Genomic DNA, 18,510 nt, shown 5'->3' with positions numbered 1-18,510 from the left:
AGATTTTTCCTCTGAGCGCAGAATTTTTCTGTTAAGGGGTCTCTTGAAGATCACTCCTATTCATATGCCCTGTTAGGTTACAGTTGTGGCCAAAAGTATTGACACCCCTGCAATTCTGTCAGATAATACTCAGTTTCTTCCTGAAAATGATGGCAAACACAAATTCTTTGGTATTATTATCTTCATTTAATTTGTCTTAAATGAAAAAACACAAAATAGAATGAAGCAAAAAGCAAAACATTGATCATTTCACACAAAACTCCAAAAATGGGCCAGACAAAAGTATTGGCACCCTCAGCCTAATACTTGGTTGCACAACCTTTAGCCAAAATAACTGTGACTAACCGCTTCCGGTAACCATCAATGAGTTTCTTACAATGCTCTGCTGGAATTTTAGACTATTCTTCTTTGGCAAACTGCTCCAGGTCCCAGATATTTGAAGGGTGCCTTCTCCAAACTGCCATTTTTAGATCTCTCCACAGGTGTTCTATGGGATTCAGGTCTGGACTCATTGCTGACCACCTTAAAAGTCTCCAGTGCTTTCTCTCAAACCATTTTCTAGTGCTTTTTGAAGTGTGTTTTGAGTCATTGTCCTGCTGGAAGACCCATGACCTCTGAGGGAGACCCAGTTTTCTCACACTGGGCCCTACATTATGCTGCAAAATTTGTTGGTAGTCATCAGACTTCATAATGCCATGCACACTGTCAAGCAGTCCAGTGACAGAGGCAGCAAAGCAACCCCAAAACATCAGGGAACCTCCGCCATGTTTGACTGTAGGGACCGTGTTCTTTTCTTTGAATGCCTCTTTTTTTCTCCTGTAAACTCCATGTTGATGCCTTTGCCCAAAAAGCTCTACTTTTGTCTCATCTGACCAGAGGACATTCTTCCAAAACGTTTTAGGCTTTTTCAGGTAAGTTTTGGCAAACTCCAGCCTGGCTTTTTTATGTCTCAGGGTAAGATGTGGGGTCTTCCTGGGTCTCCTACCATACAGTCCCTTTTCATTCAGACGCCGACGGATAGTACGGGTTGACACTGTTGTACCCTCGGACTGCGGGGCAGCTTGAACTTGTTTGGATGTTAGTCGAGGTTCTTTATCCAACATCCGCACAATCTTGTGTTGAAATCTCTTGTCAATTTTTCTTTTCCGGCCACATCTAGGGAGGTTAGCCACAGTGCCATGGGCTTTAAACTTGATGACACTGCGCACGGTAGACACAGGAACATTCTGGTCTTTGGAGATGGACTTGTAGCCTTGAGATTGCTCATGCTTCCTCACAATTTGGTTTCTCAAGTCCTCAGACAGTTCTTTGGTCTTCTTTCTTTTCTCCATGCTCAATGTGGTACACACAAGGACACAGGACAGAGGTTGAGTCAACTTTAATCCATGTCAACTGGCTGCAAGTGTGATTTAGTTATTGCCAACACCTGTTAGGTGCCACAGGTAAGTTACAGGTGCTGTTAATTACACAAATTAGAGAAGCATCACATGATTTTTCGAACAGTGCCAATACTTTTGTCCACCCTCTTTTTTATGTTTGGTGTGGAATTATATCCAATTTGGCTTTAGGACAATTCTTTTTGTGTTTTTTCATTTAAGACAAATTAAATGAAGATAATAATACCAAAGAATTTGTGTTTGCAATCATTTTCAGGAAGAAACTGAGTATTATCTGACAGAATTGCAGGGGTGTCAATACTTTTGGCCACAACTGTATATGGACATCATGGATGATGTCTTCCTGCACAGGACTCTGAGAGTCGCTCATATTATAGCTTATATTAACCCTCTTTTTATTACATGGATGGCTATTCATTTTTTCTGGTTGCGGTTTGAAGTGGGTTGTCCAGCACCAGAAAACATCACTGCTTTCTCCCAAATTCATCTTGTGGCCCAGCCCCATTGACTTCAATGAAACTGAACTGCAATAGGGGATTCCACCTATCCTATGTGTGCTATTAAGGGCATGTCACACTAAGAGATATCGCTAGCAATATCGCTATAACTTGTGACGTTATAGCGATATTGCTAGCGATATCGCTATGTGTGATACTTACCTACGACCGGCTCCCCCGCTGGTTATCGCTGATCGCGCGAGAACGTTCAGGACTGTTTCTCGTCGTCTGCTTCCTGCGGCGCTTCCTGCTGTGAGGACGAGCGATGCGTGGAGCCGGGCGGGAGGACGCAGGATCGCCTGGTGTGACAGGTAAGTAGCGACCCCCGTCCCCAGCGATGTCGCTGGTGAGATCTGCCTGTGTGGCAGCTCACTAGCGACCACTTAGCGATGTACCAGCGATCCTGACCGCGTCATATCGCTGGTCGGGATCGCTGGTACATCGCTAAGTGTGACAGTACCTTAACTGTAAGAAATCAGTCATGTTTTTAAATCAAAGATAGACTTCTGTAAGGGATTTGCTTACAGTGGTCTCGTGAAGACAATCCCTTCTCTATTCCCCAGCAATAAGCCATTACTACAACATCCAGAAAATGTGGCATTAGAAGCCGACTAGTCAGATGAATGGCTGTTTATGTAATGGTGGTGAATGAATGGCTTTTCTAGAATATGAGCTGCTCTTACAGACACAGAAAAGTTTGTCCTGAGCATAGAACTCAGGAAAGAGGCTTTCATAGCAAGACAACCCTTTCTACCCAACGTAACACATATGACAACGATGAGAATACTGGCATCCTCACACTTACATTAGTTTCCTGTAGCAGTGACTTTTTGTCCCAGTCACATGAACAATAATTATAAACAGGAAATATAATCTATAGGATGGGGAAAGAAGACCTAATGCACCTATATGTCAGGTTACTTGTAAGCAGCAGACCCAGTAGGTAGTAGATAAGGTTGCATGATTTACACCCACAGCTAACCACATCCATTTACTGTAGTGGGATCCATTGGTTTCCATCAAGATCTAAGAAATTTTACCACAACATAGCTCCACGTTTTTTTCTTGCATTAATGATGGAATCTACATTAGAGCTGCAGACGCATATGTACGTTTAGCCTGACACGTATTGCACCTTACCATTTTGCTGATAGACAGAATAGCCATTTAATTTTCTGCTCTGCTAATTCAGCTGTAATGTACAGTATATTCTGCACACTAGTAATTTAAAACAAATTGAAAGTTTATTATTCAGAAAAAAAAGAAAAGAATCACACCATTTACTTAATCTTTTGGACTTAGTGGTCCTCCGCAGCCACCCACACAAACGGACGTACATTAGACCTAGCCTTCACCCGTCTCTGCTCTCTATCTAACTTCACCACCTCCCCTCTCCCTCTATCCGACCACCATCTTCTCAGTTTCTCATCCCTGTCCCCCTCACCTGTCACCCATGTCCATCAACATGCGTACAACCGCAGAAACCTCGCACATCTAGACACCCACACTCTCTCTGACTCTATTCTACGACTGGCATCCATATCCTCACTCCACGATACACACAGTGCCACTGCTTTCTACAATGCCACTCTCACATTAGCTATTGACACGGTCACCCCTCTCGTTCATGGCAGAGTGTGACGTATCAGTAGACAACCCTGGCACAATAACATCACTAAAAAGCTCCGTCAAGTGTCCAGGGTTGCAGAGCGACATTGGAAGAAAACAAATTCACTAGATGATTTCACTGAATTCAAAGAGGCAGCACTCGCTTTCAAATCTGCCCTCACCTCTGCTAAACAGGCCTACTTCACAACCCTCGTATCTTCCGTATCCTACAACCCCAAACAATTATTCAAAACTTTTAACTTCCTCCTCCGCCCACCATTGTCCCCTCCAACCTACACACTGCACAATAAGATCGAATAAAGGCAAGTCTTTATTGTTCAACCACCACATCCCCTTTGTATACCAGACTAATGCTCAAACCCCATAACCTCACTCTCCAACATCACTGAAGGGGAGCTTAAAGGGAATCTGTCACCTCATTTTTGCCCTTTAAGATGCGGCCACCACCATCAGGGGCTTATCTACAGCATTCTGTAATGCTGTAGATAGGCCCCCGATGTAACCTGAAAGATAAGAAAAACGAGTTAGATGTTAGATTATACTCACTCTGGGGCTCCGGTCCGGTCCGATGGGTGTCGCGGTCCGGTGCCTCCCATCTTCTAGTGATGACCTCCTCCTCCTTAATTCTGCCGCGGCTCCTGCGCAGGCACACTTACTCTGCCCTGTTGGTGGCCACATCTCATATCGGAAAAATGAGGTGACAGATTCCCTTTAATTGTCTGCTCTCCAAATCACACCTCACCACTTGGCACTAGACTCCATCCCATCCCACCTGCTCCCCAACCTCACCACCACACTTATCCCATCCCTTATTCTGGTACCTTCACTTCTGCTTTCAAACATGCCACAATCACACCTATCCATAAAAAGCCAACCCTCGACCCAACCACTATGTCCAGCTCTTGTCCAATATCGCTGCTGCCTTTCGCTTCCAAACTCCTGGAGCAGCATGTCCACGCTGAATTTTCCTCCCACCTCTCATCTAACTTGCTCTTTGACAATCTACAATCTGATTTCCGTGCCCATCATTCCACTGAGACTTCCCTGACTAAAATTACTAACTTACAGCCAAAGCTAACGGACAATGCTCTATACTCCTCCTTTTAGACCTGTCCTCTGCTTTCGACACAGTTGACCACTGCCTCCTACTACAGATCCTCTCCTCCTTTGGCATCAAAGTCCTCGCCCTATCCTGGATCTCCTAATACCTTTCTAACCGCACATTCAGCTCTCCCACTCCCACACTACCTCCTAATCCTACCCTCTCTCTGTTGGAGTCCCCCAAGGCTCTGTTCTAGGATCCCTACTCTTCTCAATCTATACACTTGGCCTGGGACGACTCTTAAAGTCCCCTGGATTCCAGTACCACCTGTATGCTGATGACACTCAGATCTACCTCTCTGTCCCAGACGTCACCTCTCTGCTGTCGAGAATCCCAGAGTGTCTGTCAGCCAAATCCTCCTTCTCTAGCTTCCTCAAACTCAATGTGGACAAATCTGAACTCAATTAATGACATCACGCTTTCCCCCATACCGGAAGTCTGCTGCATTGGAGTAACCCTTGGCTCTGCCTGTCCTGCAAACCGCACATCCAAGCTCTTTCCAACTCGTGTCGCCACCAGCTAAAAAATAGCTCCAGAATCCGTCCTTTCCTCAACCCTCAATCTACTAAAATGCTTGTGCATGCCCTCTTTATCTCCCGCCTTGACTACTGCAAGCATCCTTTTCTGTGGCCTTCCTGCTAACACTCTCACACCTCTCCAGTCCATCCTTAACTCTGCTGCCCGACTAATTCATCACTGCGTCTCCCCTCTGCAAATCTCTTCACTGGCTCCCATTCCCTCAGTGTATCCAATTCAGATTACTAATACTGACCTACAAAGCCATCCATAACCTGTCTCCTCCATATATCTCTGAACTAATCTCCCAATATCTTCCCTCACGTAATCCCCAGTCCTCCCAAGACCTCCTTCTCTCCTCACCTAATCTCCTCCAAGGCTACTTCTGAATATCCCCCATTCTCTGGAGATGCTCCAACACGTCCGACTATCAACCACATTCGGATCCTTCAGATGGAACCTGAAACCCACCTCTTCAAGAAAGCTTGCAACCTGCACTGACCCCGCTGCCTCCTCACCACTACCGGAGCTGCCGCAACCCCCAACCTACTATCTCCTTCCCCACCATCCTGTAGAATGTAAACCTGCAAGGGCAGTGTCCTTGCACCTCTCTATCAGTCTATTATTGTTAGTTTGTTTACTGTAAGTGATATATGTAATTTGTATGAAAGACGTTTTAAGGGCCTTTCTCACATAGCGAGATCGCTAGCGATGTCGAAGTGTCACCGATTTTGTGACACAACAGCGATTTCGCTTTGTGTGCCACGTATCTGCGACCGGCCACCGCGCGATATCGCTGCTCGTGCTCAAATGTCCCAGGCCATTTTCTGATCGTTGGCGCCCCGCTGGTCGGCATGCATCGCTGTGTTAGGCGCTGACTAGCGAGGTCGCAGAACTCATGGACGCAGGCGAAAGTCATCAGAATCGCTGCAGTGTGACAGGTAACAGCGACCCCTGACAGATCCCTGTATTGCTGCTGCGCCGCTGGAGAGATCTGCCTGTTTGGCAGCTCACTAGCGACCATTTAGCGATGCACCAGCAATCCTGACCGGGTTGTATCGTTGTCGGGATCGCTGGTGCATCGCTAAGTGTAACAGGACCCTTACTGGCTGTAGTTGTTGGCAAATATTAGGAGTAAAATAATGAATAATTTTCCAGTTTAAGAACATAATACAACAATGAAGCTTTATTTCCATTTTTATTTAATAGGTGGAGATTTGACCAATGAACTTGTCCGGCACTTCCTAATTGAATGTGTTCAAAAAGGTGTGCGCTTGAAGGGATGCCCCAATGAACCATACTTTGGTAAATCTTCTGACTATATCTTTAATTTTGCTACAATTGCAAGCATCTTATTCATTCAACATAAAGCAATACTTATACTTTAGTATAATATTTTAAAAAACGCATCTAGAGTTTCCCTTTGTATTACTGGCATTGTCTTTTACTTATTGGGGTTAGGAAATGTGTACAGGGTAATTTATTTTGTATATTGAATCAATTTATAGGCATTCTAAAGAATACCTATTTTATAGTCTGTTATCGAAAATGTCAAGGTAAGGGTTTGTATATAGCGTTTTTGATGTATTTTTTGTGCATTTTTTCATGTAAAAAAATGCAGCATTTTTTCATGTAAAAAAATGCAGCATTTTACAGTAAAAGAAAAATAATTTCTAAAATCTCATTTACATTGTGTGTGGGTTTTTTTTATCTGTTGTGTGCTTTTCGTTTTTTCAATTTTTTTAGCTTTTTTTTTTTACTGTTTTTTTCCTGTTGAGATCAAAATTGCTTAGCACCAAAAGAATACATTGAAACCACATGAAAAATGCATAAAAACTGTATAATTTTGGCTGCAGTTTTCTAGCCATTGCCATTATCCTAAGCATATATTAGGTCTGTAGAGAAGATGTGGCCTATACTGGTGCTGAAGAACCTTGTGACTTGTCTCTCTTTATGTAGTACTTGAAGATTTCTATTTAACCTGTTATTTGTTTTTAACTCTAGGGAGTCTAACAGCTTTGGTTTATCAACATTCCATTACGCCACTGGCACTGCCATGTAAATTACTTATCCCTGACAAAGGTATGCATTACTTCAGGACCCCTTTTTCTTTTTTTATTAAAAGTGAAAAATATCTTTGAATGAAGTTGATTATATGTTAACGTATATAGCAAACACCACAGTAAAAACAGCATTAAAATATTGCAAAAGGTTAAACTATGAAATACAGTGGATGAGACAATGAGTTGGTATCCCAGGTAGTTCTGGGCAAACGTGAGCGTAGTAAGACATTTCAGATAGATATATTGTATAATGGGCTGGGTCCATCAGATTGGGAGATGTTATTGCGGAGACAGAGAGGAGTCTGAGGGGCCAGAAGAAGTGGGTCCCTGAGTAGGTAGTTCTATGTGCTCTGTCTTTTATCAACGAGGGTACGAAATAACTGTAAATTGTTGGACGGATTGTTTATAAAGAGGTTCTGCTGTGAATTCCTTCATGCAGGGGAGGTACTTAGTGAGTTATGTGAGTGGATTCACAGTAAACACAGTGGTGTGGCACAGTATATGGGCAGCTGTGGCATAGATGCACTTCAACAGGTGGTTGCTTAGTTATTGAGGGTGTTACATTAAAAACATGGGAGTGAGCACATTCCTCTGAGAACAGGAGGAAAACCATGAGCAATAAATATTACTCATATCTCAAGTTTTGAAAATTTCCTTTCAAGCTGTTCTTTCTGCTCCTGATGGCCTATGAGGGCTTAGGAGATCTGATCATCTGTAGTGATGGGTGGTCCATCGAGTAGCGAGTATCGCATGGCGCTTTGGTTCTTTCTCTCTCTGCTTCTCTTTCTCTCTTTTGTTTTCTCTGCGATGGCTTCATCTCTCTCTAGCAGAGAAAGAAAGACATAAGAATCAATTTGTAGATTTTGTAGATGTCAAAAGTGATAGCTGATGGTTAAATGAAGTAGCAGAACTCCATTCTGAGAGTGGAGTCCCCTGCAGCTTGGTAGTCCGTTTACACACATACATTGCTCTAATGGTTTGACAACACCTAGCTTTTCATATCAGATTGGAATCGAACAGAAAAATCCTTTGTTTAAAAAATTAGAGCCAAACAGAGTGACATTAAAATCACAGAAATATTATAATTGTGTGCTTGAGGTTTTAGTATTAATACATGATGAAAAACATTTTATTCTGTAGTTTTTGGCCAATATGCACATCTCTAGAGTGACAATAGTGTTCACAGACAAGCTTGATGCTGGTTGTTCTGGGCATTGTGTGTGGCACATTAAAACAGCCTTCCACTACGTGTACACTTATATAATAGCTTATCGCCATTTCCTTCAGAATCCCTAAAAACCTGTATTCTGACTGTGCCTCCGACAGAGCCCCGACTGAGCTATTCATTTGAATAAAGCCAATGGAGTAACTATAGACACTGTTTGGCTTCCATCTTGGCAGTATTCGTTTTTAGATGTGCGCAAACCATGGTGTACCATGCATGTTTGAAAAAGAGAAATACTACCAGACTGTGACCCGTTTACTTTGTCAGCTTCATTCTAGTGAATGGCTCCTCCATTGGGGCTCTGTCGGTTTTCGTTGGAGTACAGTTTTTTGAGCACTCCAATGGAGATGTAGTGCTAAACGAAGTGCACTGCATAAGTGTGCACCGAGCCTTAAGGTACTGTCACACTTAGTGATGCACCAGCGATCCCGACAACGATATGACCCGGTCTGGATCGCTGGTGCATCGCTAAGTGGTCGCTAGTGAGCTGCCAAACAGGCAGATCTCACCAGCAACATAGCAGCGGTCGGGGGTCGCTACTTACCTGTCAGACGCGGCGATGAAGACGTCCTCCCGCCCGCGCCCACTCGTCGCGACAGCTGGAAGCTGACGACGAGAAACGGCTCAGGCCGTTCTCGCGCGATCAGCGATAACCAGCGGGGGAGCTGGTCGGAGGTAAGTATCACACATAGCGATATCGCTAGCAATATCGCTGCTGCGTCACAAAACTAGTGACGTTATAGCGATATTGCTAGCGATATCGCGTAGTGTGACGGGCCCTTTAGAAAAGGTTTTTATATTTACCATGCAAGAATTGGCTGCATGAATAGATTGCACTGAGCATATGTGTATCACTCATTAGTAGGAAATGTAAAACAATACAAATTTTGAGGATTTCTAATCATTCTGATTAAATTTGATTTTAGATCCTTTGGAGGAAATTGCAGAGACTGCTCCCCAGACTGCTGCAAACTCTGCTGCAGAGCTGCTGAAACAAGGAGCAGGTAAGTCATATAAATGCTCAATGGAGAACCTTGGTTGGTTACTCCCCTATAGATATGGATATGCTCATTTACGATGCCTGTCAATGCAGAGTTTCCTGAAGCCAAGAACTATAGGGCAAAAATCATATGTGATTTTACTGCATTGAAACTATTTGTTTCACTTTTAGAAGCCGAGATTCTTGACCATGCAGCACAAAACACAACATGTACAGGCAGCTGTTTGTTGACTAGTATTCTAAATCATTTAATTGGAAAAATATACAGTGCCATGTAAAAGTTTGGACACCCCTGATCAAAATGACTGTTATTGTGAACATTTATGCAAGTTAAAGATGTAATAATGTCTAAAAGGTCTAAAGTTAAAGATAGCACATTTTCTTTGTATTTTAGGCAAAAAATATATATAAATTTCATTTTTTCCATTTTAAAAATTACAAAAAGACAAAAAGGGAAATGGACCGAAGGAAAAGGTTATGCATCCTTGGAGATTTGTGTGCTCAGATAACTTTGCAAAGGTTTCAGACCTCATTAAAGGCCCCTTTACATTTAGCGATGCACCAGCGATCCGACCCGGTCAGGATCGCTGGTGCATCGCTAAATGATCGCTAGTGAGCTGTCACACAGGCAGACCTCACAGTGATGCAGCAGCGACGCGGCGCACGATACTCACCTTTCACACACAGAGATCCTGACGTCCTCCCGCCCGCCTCCATGCGTCGCTCGTCGGCGCCAGCAGCAAGCGGACGACGAGAAATGGAGCCGGACATTCTCGAGCGATCAGCGATGGACAGCGGGGGAGCCGGTCGGAGGTAAGTATCACACATAGCGATTTCGCTATGTGTAAAACCCCCTTTAGCCTGTTGGGGTAATGACTTGTTCACTATCAACGTTAGGAAAGGCCAGGTGATGCAAATTTCCCAGTTTTATAAAAGCCCAGCCTCCTCTAACCTTGCCAAAAAACAGCAGCCATGCGTTCTTCTAAGCTGCTGCCTAGCACTCTGAAAATGAAAATGGTGAAGGCCCACAAAACAGGAGAAAGTTATAAGAAAATAGCGAAACATTTGCACTCCCTCTGGAAGAAGCAACACTACGAAACGCGTGTCAGGGGTACCAGGGCTCACTAGGTATGATGTATGTTTTGCAGCAGCTACTTTTCTTTCCCCCATTTGGCTAACCATATATATGTCTGCGGTATATTTCTTTGCACAGCATCATGCACTTAAGTAACCCATTGTGGTAAATTTATCTGCGCAGCACTATGCACTTTTGCAGTCTACGTCTAACATAGCCATTTTTAATGGGAAACTGGCTGGCATGTTATTCTATGGGCACTTTTTCCTAGAACATTTGTTAAGCAGGACTTAATTTAAGAAAGTCTTTATCAGAAGCTTTCTGCTCTATCCATGTATTTTTGAGACATTCCTGTTATACTGTACCTGCTCTATTATTGCATTAGTATAGGGATGCATTACAATAAGACTCAGATATATGCGCCTTTTTGAATAGCTTGTAGTACCTTTGTCAAAGCCTTTTTTATTTGCATTTGTTGCCCTCATTTTTTGTACTATAGCATTATAGCATTTGTGTAATGTTTTTAGCACATATTAAAATAAAAATTTGATTTATTTTAAGGCATTGAACTTCCTATTTTTGTTTGGATATTTATGTAATTGGAAGTGTCTTCGTTTAGGCGATGTATCATTTGTGCAAAATGTAATTAAGAAATGGCAGTTAACAGGAACAGTGGAGGTCAAGATGGGGTCTGGAAGACCAAGCTAAATTTTAGTGAAAGCTAATCATAGGATTGCTATAGAGGCAAATCAGAATCCCCGCTTGACGGCAAAAGACCTTCAGAAATATTTAGCAGACTCTGGAGTTGTGGCACATTGTTCTACTATTCTGAGACACCTGCACAAATATAGCCTTCATGGAACAATCATCAGAAGAAAACCTCTCCTGCCTAGTCACCATAAAATTCAGCATCAAATCGTAACGATCCTTCACTCCTGTGGGAATCGGCGAAGACGGTACTCAGAGGGAGAATTATGGCATATGTATTTTCCTTAAGAAAGCCTGCTTTGAAGCAGTATGGGAAGTTAACGGAGGAACTCAGAAAGGCCTACACAAACTTCCTCACAGATTCTTCTCCAGCTAATAAAGAGCACTGGCTACAAAAACAGGCAGAATTCAATATTCAATTGATAGGAGAGAGAAGTTGTTTTTGACACAAAGAGAGATCTATTTCTATAGGTATGGAAGCAAAGCTGGAAGAATGTTGGCTAATCTGGCCAAAGGGATTAGACCCCAACAAGGGATTTACCAGCTTAAAGATTCATCTGGACAAATTAATTCTGATCCCCTGGCGATTAATAAGATCTTAGGATCATACTACGGAGCTCTATATAGTGAATCCAACAGCCCAGAATCAACCTCTCATACCTTACTAGATGAGGTGGATATGCCAATGTTCTCGGACGAGCAAAAATCATTTCTTAATAAACCAATCTCCAAGGAGGAGATACTTTATGCCATTCCAATAAAGTTCTTTCATATACTCTTCTATAAACCATGGTGTAGTGTGCATGCTTACGGTAGTGCTTTCCTCTTTTCTCTTTCTCCCATGACAGCACCATGGAGAGAGAGGGATCTGCCCTCAGGGACAGGAACAGGAAACCTACATATGAAAAAGGCGGTACCTCTCTCCCACATCAGTTGGTTTCCTGTCCCGGACGGGGAGCCTACATCACGTACCTGCAGTCGACGCGGGACTCTGGGGACCGAACCAGTCCGGTAATAGGCAGCGGGGCTCCCTGCCTCGGCTGGGTCGAGGCCTTGGGCGGGCTTCCCCCGAAGCACCACCACCGGGGTCAGCGGGCCTTGAGGGTGAGTGAGGAGAGGCAGTGAAGATCGGAGAAGTCTGCCGATCCCAGAAAGGAAAAAAAAAAGGGGGGGCCTGCGTCCTGCAAGTATAGTGGCGGCGGTCACTACAGGAGAGCCCCATGCCGGACACGGACAGCCTGTGGAGGGTGGCAGCGGCCACCGGGAGTCGCAAGTCACTGAGCCTGCCGGACCTCGGAGCAGCCTGTGGGGGGTGACGGCGGCCACCGGGAGCCGCGAGACACGTAGGTCTCTGCAGGGCCTTGGAGCGGGAGGGTGACGGCGGTCATCGGGAGCCACGAGCGATAGGCCCCACCAAGTGCCGAGAGGAGGGCGCAGGATACCAGCACCAGGCGCACGCAGGACGCCGGCAGGGCGCGGGCGAACACAGCTACCTTGAAGAAGGGAGGCGTGGTGCAATGCTGGGTAATCCTCAGTGCGCATGCGCGGGTGGCCACTTCCGCCGGGGCGCAGGGATCGCTGGGAAGAGGGCGGCGCCAGATAAAAAAAAAAAAGTGAGATCATGTTTAAAACCCCACTAAAGGAGAAAGAAGTAGTCACCATAAGTGGGAAGCCACAGAAAGAGGAGACACGGCGGCGGTCCCGAAGCAGGGACCACGGCAAACGCAGGAACAGCGCCAGGCATTTACAGCGCCAGTGCGACTCTTCCCAGCAGCGCAGCAGCAGCGGTCATACAGGATCAGGGCGCAGCCAAAGCTCCACCATGGCGGCACAGCCAGAAGTGGATTCAGCAGTGGAGATAATCCCTACGCCCGAGACGGTATCTCTCGTTCCACAAGGAGGGTGAGTGATCTCCGTGAATGCCCGCTCGCTAATGTGCGATTATTAATTTTTTCTTTTTCAGGGGCGTAAATGCACATCCAAATCCAAACACATGGTATGTGCTATATGCACGGAGGAGTTACCCCCCTATGTAGGAAAAAAAAGCTCTGTGAGGCGTTCATAGAGCAGACAATACAGGAGTAATCCCCGAGGTTTGCTTTAGACCTCAAAACACTAATAAGGACCCAAGTCGAGGACGCCCTTAAGGGCGTTAGAACCTCAAAGAAAAAACGTAGATCCAGACATAGATCTCCAGAGTCCAGCGGTAGTCAGTCAGGAAGTGAACTATCTGACTCAAGCAATTCATCATCCTCACAGTCCTCTTCATCATCCTCAGAAGGGTGACGCAGCTGCTTCCCCATTGAAGAAACGGACGCCCTGGTAAAAGCTGTGAGGACAACTATGGGGCTGGTAGATGATCGCCCTAAGAAAACGGCCCAAGATCTAATGTTCGGTGGGCTAGAGCAAAAAAAATGGAGGGCTTTCTCTGTCAATGAGAAAATCCACTCCCTAATTAAAGAAGAATGGAAAAAGCCAGACAAAAAAGTCCTCCTAACACCAAAGAGGAAATACCCCTTTGACGACCCGGCCTGCTCCCTATGGAGTAAAGCACCTAAATTGAACGTAGCAGTTGCAAAAGCCTCTAAAAAATTTGCCCTGCCCTTCAAAGACATGGGCACCCTGAAGGACCCAATGAATAAAAAAGCAGAAACTTTTTTAAAAAATGCTTGGGAGGCGTCAGGAGGGGGGCTAAAGCCAGCCATAGCAGCCACATGCACGGCACACGCCCTAATGGTCTGGCTGGACCACTTAGATTCACAAATAAAGGAAAAAGTCCCAAGAGAAACAATACAAAGATCATTTTCTGCAATGAAGGGAATTGCAGTTTTCCTGGCGGATGTGTCAGTAGACTCGACCAGGCTGGCAGCCAGGACAGCAGCCTTCTCAAATGCCGCAAGACGCGCCTTATGGCTGAAATGCTGGCCGGGAGACTTGCAGACAAAAACCAAATTGTGCGCAATCCCGTGCGAGGGGGAATTCTTATTTGGCACAACGCTAGACGACATCTTGGACAAGGCAGGGGACAAGAAAAAATCCTTTCCTGGGTTCCCTAGTCAGTCATACAAACGGCCTTTTCGGAACAGAAGGTTTATGCGACGAAAGCCCCCAAAAGGGAACAAAGAAGTATGGGAGGATAGAAGGAATAAAAATAAAGGCTTTATGTTTAATAAACCCCCCCGACAACAAGAAGTCACAATGAAGGTACTCCTCGGGTCGGGGGAAGATTATCCTACTTTCTCCAGGCCTGGGAAAAAATATCCACGAGTTCATGGATACTGAGCATAATAAAGGAAGATCTGAGGCTAAAATTCAATACCCTCCCAAACAATTCTTTTGTGATAACGCCCCAAAGGACATCACACGAGCAGCTGGCTCTGCAACAAGAAATCGTGAATCTAAGGGAGAAGAACATATTACAAGAAGTCCCCTACCAAGACAGAGGCAAAGGCTTCTACTCCCCTCTCTTCCTTCACAGGAAGCCAGAGGGATCGTACAGGGCGATCATAAATCTAAAAAGACTGAACAAGTTCCTGGAAATTCAGCACTTCTAAATGGAGACAATAAAATCTTGTGTAAAAATGCTTCCCCATCTTGTTTCATGGCGGTATTAGACTTGAGAGACGCATATTACCATGTACCTATTCACAAAAACTACAGGAAATACTCAGGGTGGCTGTGACAATCCAGGGGGAGATAAAACATTATCAGTTCAGAGCCCTCCCCTTCGGGCTAGCTATTGCTCCAAGGGTATTTACAAAGATAATGTCAGAAGTAATGGCCCACATAAGAGAGCAAAACATCCTGATAGTCCCATACCTGGACGATCTCTTAATAATAGGCATCACCTTTCACCACTGCAAACAACAATTGGACATGGTCATGAGATCTCTACTGAGTCTAGGATGGATGCTGAATTTGCCCAAATCCAGACTTGTAACAAGTCAGGTGCAAGAGTACTTGGGGATAATACTGGACTCAACCGAACAAAAATGCTATCTTCCGCAGACGAAGATTCAAAAGATGACACTGATGGTGTCACAAATGATAGCTTCCCCAGTCACTACCCTGAGAAATGCAATGTCTCTATTGGGGTCAATGACAGCCTGCATACCAGCAGTACAGTGGGCACAAAGCCATACTCGAGACTTACAGTGGGAAATATTAGACGCAGACGTTTCCCTACACGGAAATTTGGACAGGCAATTGGACATCTCACCAAGCACAATACATTCCTTAACATGGTGGGTGGATCCAGTCAATCTAACCAAGGGGGTTCCTTGGGCATTACCAGCAACAAAGATCCTGACTACGGATGCAAGCCCCTGGGGGTGGGGTGCACATCTAGGCAACCAGGTGGCGCAAGGGCCCTGGACTCAGGGAAGAGAGTCAGCTTCCTCAAATATGAAGGAGCTACTGGCAGTAAAGCTAGCTCTCATTCATTTTCTAGATTCACTTCGCTCCCAACATACAAGGGTCTTCTCAGACAACCAGGTAGTGGTAGCATATCTAAACCACCATGGGGGCACCAGATCTCGAGCGCTGATGGAGGTGACAAAATCCATCTTTCACCTAGCAGAACACAATCTAGAATCCCTGTCAGCCCTTCACATAAAAGGTTCAGAAAACCGAACAGTGAACTTCTGAAGCAGAACACGCCTTAAACAGGGGGAGTGGGAACTAAACCAGTCAGTCTTCAGCCAAGTTGTGAAACTCTGAGGCCGGCCAGAAATAGACTTATTTGCGAACAGTCAGAACCGGAAGTTGGAAATGTTCTGCTCGATGGATCCCCGGGGGGGCCCAGTAGCTCTAGACGCCTTAACGATCCCCTCTCATCCCTTTAGTACTCAGGAAAATATGGGGGGACAAGGCGACGGTAGTGGTAATAGCGCCCTTCTGGCCACGGAGAATATGGTTCCCCTGGCTAAGAAGAATGTCCGTAACAGACTCCTGGGTTCTACCAGAAGCTACAGATCTTCTATCCCGGGGACCAGTATATCACCCCCATATAAAAAACTTACACATGACAGCTTGGCTTTTGAGAGGAAACACCTAAGCAATAGGGGCTTCTTGTCAAACTTGGTTTCTACTCTGCTACAAAGCAGAAAGCCAGTAACCACTAAAGCGTATGTCAAAGTATGGAAAAAATTCATGTCAGTGTCAGGCTTCTGGAATTCCTACAAAAGGGGATGGAAAAGGGGTGAGCTACCAGCACCTTAAAAGTACAGGTGGCGGCCTTTTGGAGCTTTGTATAACCATGACCTAGCCAAAAATAGATGGGTTATGAGATTTATTAGAGCCTCAAGTAGATCCAGGCCGAACCCCCTACGCACCATTCCCCCCCTGTGATCTAAACCTAGTGCTAAATGCACTAACCAAATATCCCTTCGAACCCCTAGCGGAGATTTCCTTAAAAATATTGTCCCTTAAGACCTCCCTTCTTGTAGCCTTAACTTCTGCCCGCCGCATTAGTGATATGCAAGCTTTGTCTGCCCACTCACCCTTCATGCAAGTACTGGATGATAGGGTAATTCTTAGAAACGACCCAGCATATCTCCCCAAGGTATCGTCACAGTTTCATAGGACCCAGGAAATCTCCCTACCCTCCTTCTGTCCCAATCCCAAGAACAAAACAGAAGAGGTATTGCACACTGTTAACCACAAGGGAGTTTAGGAAGGATAGGGCTCTCTTTGTCTGTTTTCAGGGTCCTCGGAAGGTTCAAAAAGCATCGAAGACCACACTGGCGAGATGGATAAGAGAGGCCATCACCCTATCCTATTCCTCCTGCGGGATGGCCATCCCGGAGGACGTAAGGGCCCATTCAACCAGGATTGAGGCATCATCCTGGGCGGAGAAAGCCGGCGCTTAAATTGACCAGACATGTAGAGCTGCCACTTGGTCTTCCCCCTCTACATTTTTAAAGCATTACCGTCTAGACTTGACCTCCTCTTCAGATCTCACCTTTGGATAAAGGGTTCTGGAGGCGGTGGTCCCTCCCTAGATGTACAATCTTTGTAATTCTCTCCGTGGTGCCGTCATGGGGAAAGAGAAAATCGTAGTTACTTACCGATAACGGTATTTCTCTGATCCCATGACGGCACCCGTACATCCCCTCCCTTTCACACATACAGGTGTGCACATTAGAGTGATTTAGTTAGCTTTAGTACTTAGCCACATGGTGCCTCTATTAAGCTTAATTTGATTAATTTTGGATTTTTTATAACCATTTGAGTTGCAGCTAAAAGTTCTGTGTAATGCTCTGTAAACCAACTGATGTGGGAGAGAGGTACCGCCTTTTTCATCTGTAGGTTTCCTGTCCCTGAGAGCGGATCCCTCTCTCTCCGTGGTGCCGTCAATGCCGTTATCGGTAAGTAACTACAATTTTTTTCTCTACACTCTCCCCGCTTCTATTCAACCTGGCAATAGAACCGCTGGTTCGTATCTTATCGAAACAGTCTACTTTTGAAGGTATACAGATTAATAAAGTACTACAGACAGCATTTTTTGCGGACGATGTTATCTTGTTTATGGCCAATACAAAGGACCACTTACTTAATATTATAAACTTACTAAAGGAATTTGGCTCGTATTCGGGTTTTAAGATCAATGCAGACAAATGTGAACTTTTGCCGCTAACAATGAGGGGGGGAACTATGCTGAGAAAAATCTCTCTTGGGGACATGGCCATTGCCTCTTCCTATATCACTTACCTAGGAATTAAAATTGGCAGGACACCTTCATCTATTTGATGAAATTATCGAACCAATTGAAAACGTGGCAGCATCTTCCGCTCACACTCCTGTGAAGGGCCCATCTTGTTAAGATTAGTATGGCCAAACTGATGTATCCTCTTCCAATAATACCCCTTTTGCTCAAACATTCTGATATCAACTTTCTTAATAGCCAATTTAGTCAATTTATCTGGAGAAATAAGCGCCCTAGAATTGGCTTGTCGAAATTGATGGCCTCCAAAGATGATAGGGGCATAAACTTACCTAGCGTTCAGAATTCTAATCTGGTTTGCATTTTGCGGTATATCATCGACTGGATACATAATAGACACTCTTACACAGATACCACACTGGACGCAGATTTTGCACACCCCTTAGATCTGACTGCTATTTTGCACTCGCGTCTCTCTAACCTTCCTCATTTAAAACATTTGGTTCTCTTTAGGGACACAGTTGCAACATGGAAGGCGGTAAGGAAAAAAATAGTCTTTCTTTTAGAATCTCTAAGTACCTACCAATATGGGCAAATCCTGAATTTCCCCAGGGTATAGAGCATAGATTGTTCA

The 18,510-nt window shown here is 44.8% G+C and overlaps 1 protein-coding gene across 2 annotated transcripts in view; it reads left to right on the top strand.

The window, feature by feature from the left end:
• The window catches only part of TNS3 (tensin 3), a 557,580-nt gene that overhangs the window by 499,413 nt on the left and 39,657 nt on the right, over nt 1-18,510 (top strand). For both annotated transcript variants that reach the window (XM_073549862.1, XM_073549863.1), the window contains exons 26-28: nt 6,351-6,446; nt 7,146-7,223; nt 9,356-9,433. In XM_073549862.1, the coding sequence (XP_073405963.1) occupies nt 6,351-6,446; nt 7,146-7,223; nt 9,356-9,433 (252 nt within the window). The remainder of the gene's footprint in view (nt 1-6,350; nt 6,447-7,145; nt 7,224-9,355; nt 9,434-18,510) is intronic.

The sequence above is a fragment of the Dendrobates tinctorius genome, unplaced genomic scaffold (assembly GCF_039654945.1).
Source record: "Dendrobates tinctorius isolate UK_male_01 unplaced genomic scaffold, ASM3965494v1 ptg000162l, whole genome shotgun sequence".
NCBI lineage: Eukaryota > Metazoa > Chordata > Amphibia > Anura > Dendrobatidae > Dendrobates > Dendrobates tinctorius.
Note: the sequence above shows the minus strand (reverse complement) of the source record. Positions and strands in the feature narration are given on the sequence as shown.